At 47.9% G+C, this 3359-nt stretch overlaps 1 protein-coding gene across 2 annotated transcripts in view; it reads right to left on the bottom strand.

Moving 5' to 3' along the window:
- Window positions 1–3359, bottom strand: part of SALL4 (spalt like transcription factor 4) — a 47468-nt gene that overhangs the window by 25152 nt on the left and 18957 nt on the right. For both annotated transcript variants that reach the window (XM_019510228.1, XM_019510229.1), the window contains exon 2: window positions 383–2908. In XM_019510228.1, the coding sequence (XP_019365773.1) occupies window positions 383–2908 (2526 nt within the window). The remainder of the gene's footprint in view (window positions 1–382; window positions 2909–3359) is intronic.

Here is a 3359-nt window from a genome sequence, read left to right as displayed (position 1 = left end):
ACACTCTCTCTTAGTTTTAATATTGTATACTAGGGCTAAACTGACCCAACTTTGCTCAGTGTCTTATCAGCGCTGTAACGATCATTTTAGGACAGCAATATGCAGAGTTCATTCACTGGAGTCGGGCACGTACTAAGCACGCAGCTCCCACTGAAGTAAGTGGAAGGCTAGCACACTCCATGCACAGCAGAAGGCAGCCCCATGCAAAGGTATGTGCATGCATGTGGCAATTTCAAGATCGGGCCCAAAAAGCAAGAGGGGTATTTGTTATGATACCCGGAGCAATAAGAACATCCTACTTCTTCCAGGAATCAGAAATAAAGCTCCATGTTCCCACTGGTCTACTGGGTATGGGGCAGTGCAGCTACCAGGAACAACTCACCATACTCTCCATTTGCAAAGTGTAATCCAGGCTCTTCTTTGATGACTTTTCGACCAATATTGCCATAAGTTAGGTCCAAAGCACCAGCCCCTTCTATTTCAGGAACGTTGCTTTCAGGACCTTCAGCTTTATTTCCCACGGCAGCATCTTCTTGAGCATTGAAGCCTGGCGACTTTGACCGAACGCTTTCAGCTTGGCTGTTGGCTGGAGACAGCGCCTGGAACGAAGCCGATTCCGAGGCAGCAGGACTCCTGCCATTTTGATAATCTGGATCTCCTGTCACAGAAGAAGAATCGTTCGTCATGCCATCACTTTCTGCCGAGCCATTGTCGCTAGACTTCTGGCTGCTTTGCCGTTGTAGGGTCAAAGCAGAGTTTACGATTTTCATCTGGTTCTCCAACGCAGCGATACCAGAAAACACTGTGGCTGGAGATTCTGACTGTGTATCATAAGGAGTGGGTGGCTTTGAAGAGCTGCTGGGACCATCCTGGGAGTCTAGGTCTTCTTCTATTTCTATGCTTTCCATACTCTCATCTGGACGACTGACATCTCCATTCTTTTCAACCTGCGTAGGATCCACATCAGTATTATCACAAGCATTTTCCGGCATGGGCGTATTGGGGATTTGTCCCCCCATATGCATGCGAATGTGCTGCTGCAGTACAACAGCATTTGTAAACTTCTTCTGGCAGATAGGACAAGAATGCTGCATCTTCAGTGGGGTGTTTGCTCGGTGGACACCATAGTGAGTCTTAAGGTTACCTTTTGTTGAAAAGGCACGGCCACAGATCTTGCACTTAAATGGGCGCTCGCCAGTGTGGGTACGGTAATGCATTTTGAGCGAGCTCTGACAGCTTAGCACCCTGTGACAAATCAGGCACTCGTTGGGGTCAGCAGCAGACTTGTCAATGTTCTCAACCAGCTGCTGGAGCTTGGACGTTTCTGAACCTTGCTCACTTGCCCCACTTCCACGGAAGACACTCGCACTGCAGCTAGCTTGCGGCGAGCTCAAGCTCTGCTCGGTTCCCGACTCGTGACTGACAGCACCCGATGAGGAAGAGCCACCTTCACTTTCCGGAGAGGGTCTCGGCTGCATGTCACTCGACAGGGTGCTGGGGAGAGAATCTTTGATGCCTGCTAGGCTGGAGATATTCTGCGGCAAGCCGGCACCCACAGAGCTCGGCAGCGTTGTCAGAACTGGTTTGCTATCCACAATTAGGTTGGACTCATCCAGCGGCACAGACATGCCGTACGGGATTCCACTGCTGGTGGGAATGTTGTCCAGGTGTTCAGGGACCGGATAGGGATTCATTTTAATGTGAGGGTATTTATCTTTGTGACGCTGAAAATGCACTTTCAGGTTCCCTTTGGTTGTGAACCGGTTGCCGCAAATGTTACACTTGTAGGGCCTTTCACCTGTGTGGGAGCGGAGGTGGATCTGTAAAGCACTGTCATTGCCAAAGACCTTGCCACAGAACTTGCACTTATGTTTAAAGAAAGGTTCTTCTGCAGTTGGTTTGCTATCAGACACGCTGATATTAGGGGGCTTCCCTTTCCCTTTCTTGGAGGGATCGAGCACCGACGAGACTGCAGAAAGTGGGTTTTGGAAGATGACAGAATTGGATGACTGAGGTAGCAAAGGGTTTGGAAACCGAGCAATAGAACTTGGGAGGCCCCTGGTTGCTTCAGGCTTCAAGGAAAGAGAGGAAGAAAGCCCGCCGGCTACAGAGCCAGCAGCTGGAATGCCAAGGGTAGGATGAGGTAGTTTTCCTTGCTTCAAGGATTCCAGTGATAGGCTTTGGCTTCCAGCTTTTTGTCCAATTAATGCAACAGTAGCCGACAGCTGCTGAGACATGTGAGCACCCAACGCTTTTAGGGGATCGGCAGCAGCTGCTATTGAAGGATGCAGGGCATGAGGAGCCATCATGGCAATCTGAATGCGGATTTGTTCTGTAAGCTGAATTTGCTGAAGCTGCTGCTGCTGCAAGCAGACGAGCTGCTCCAGGATCATTGGGATAGTATTAAAACTAGCTGCGGAGGGAGAGATGGCATCAGAGGTACGCTGGTTCACAGCCACTTTGGTGCCACGTATCGTCTGCAAAGTCACATTAGTGTTTGGTACCTTGGGTTTTGATAAATAGCCGAGGCCAGGAGTTGCTGAAGTCACAGGGGGTTCTGTTTTTAGGTACATTCCTGCAACAGGTTCAACATGAACTTTTCCTTCTCTCTTTTCCACAGAACCAGTGCAACTCTTTGCCTGACTGTCCTTGGCTGTTCGACCATCTGAGCGATCAGTTGGAAAGTTCTCAGAAGAAGCTTCAGGGAAGCCTTCGGGGGGTATGGCTCCCTCACTGTCATTCATGATTAGGACAGGTGGATTTTTAGTGCAATTTTTCTTATGCTCAAGGAATTCAGCAAGATTGAAGAATTCTGCACAGCATTTCTCACAAATGTTGGTTTCTTCTGTTCGACACCTCTTGGAACTCATTTCACCCTCTCCATCACCTGGGACGTCTTGTGGACTCCCTTGAGAGAGAGAGACAGAGGAAAAAAAAAAAAAAAAGGAGAGAATCAAATCTCTCTCCACCATAACCATTTTTCCATCCTGAAACGGTGATAAAAGCCCAGACAAGTGAACTAAACACAACCATGAGACAGTTCAAATCCTGTTCTTAGCTGTGCTGATGACCTTGAGCATCACGTGTGCATTTAACAGCATCATTTGATGTAAAAATTGATCAAATAAACCCCAAGGCCTTATGAATTACCTATAAATCAAAGGACTACATTTCCTAGAGAAATCTCTTCAGAAATGTAGGAAGGGGATGGGATATTCTAACCAAGTCAGGCTTGACACACTCAAAAAGGCAAAGCTTCTTATGTAAAGAATTATAACAGAAATTTATTCCAAGGTTATTGTAGTCAGTACTTCAAATTCTAACCAAGCCACAAAAGATATGGGGGGGGGGGGGGGGGG

The sequence above is a fragment of the Gavialis gangeticus genome, unplaced genomic scaffold (assembly GCF_001723915.1).
Source record: "Gavialis gangeticus isolate Ggan-Ray unplaced genomic scaffold, GavGan_comp1, whole genome shotgun sequence".
Lineage (NCBI taxonomy): Eukaryota > Metazoa > Chordata > Crocodylia > Gavialidae > Gavialis > Gavialis gangeticus.
Note: the sequence above shows the minus strand (reverse complement) of the source record. Positions and strands in the feature narration are given on the sequence as shown.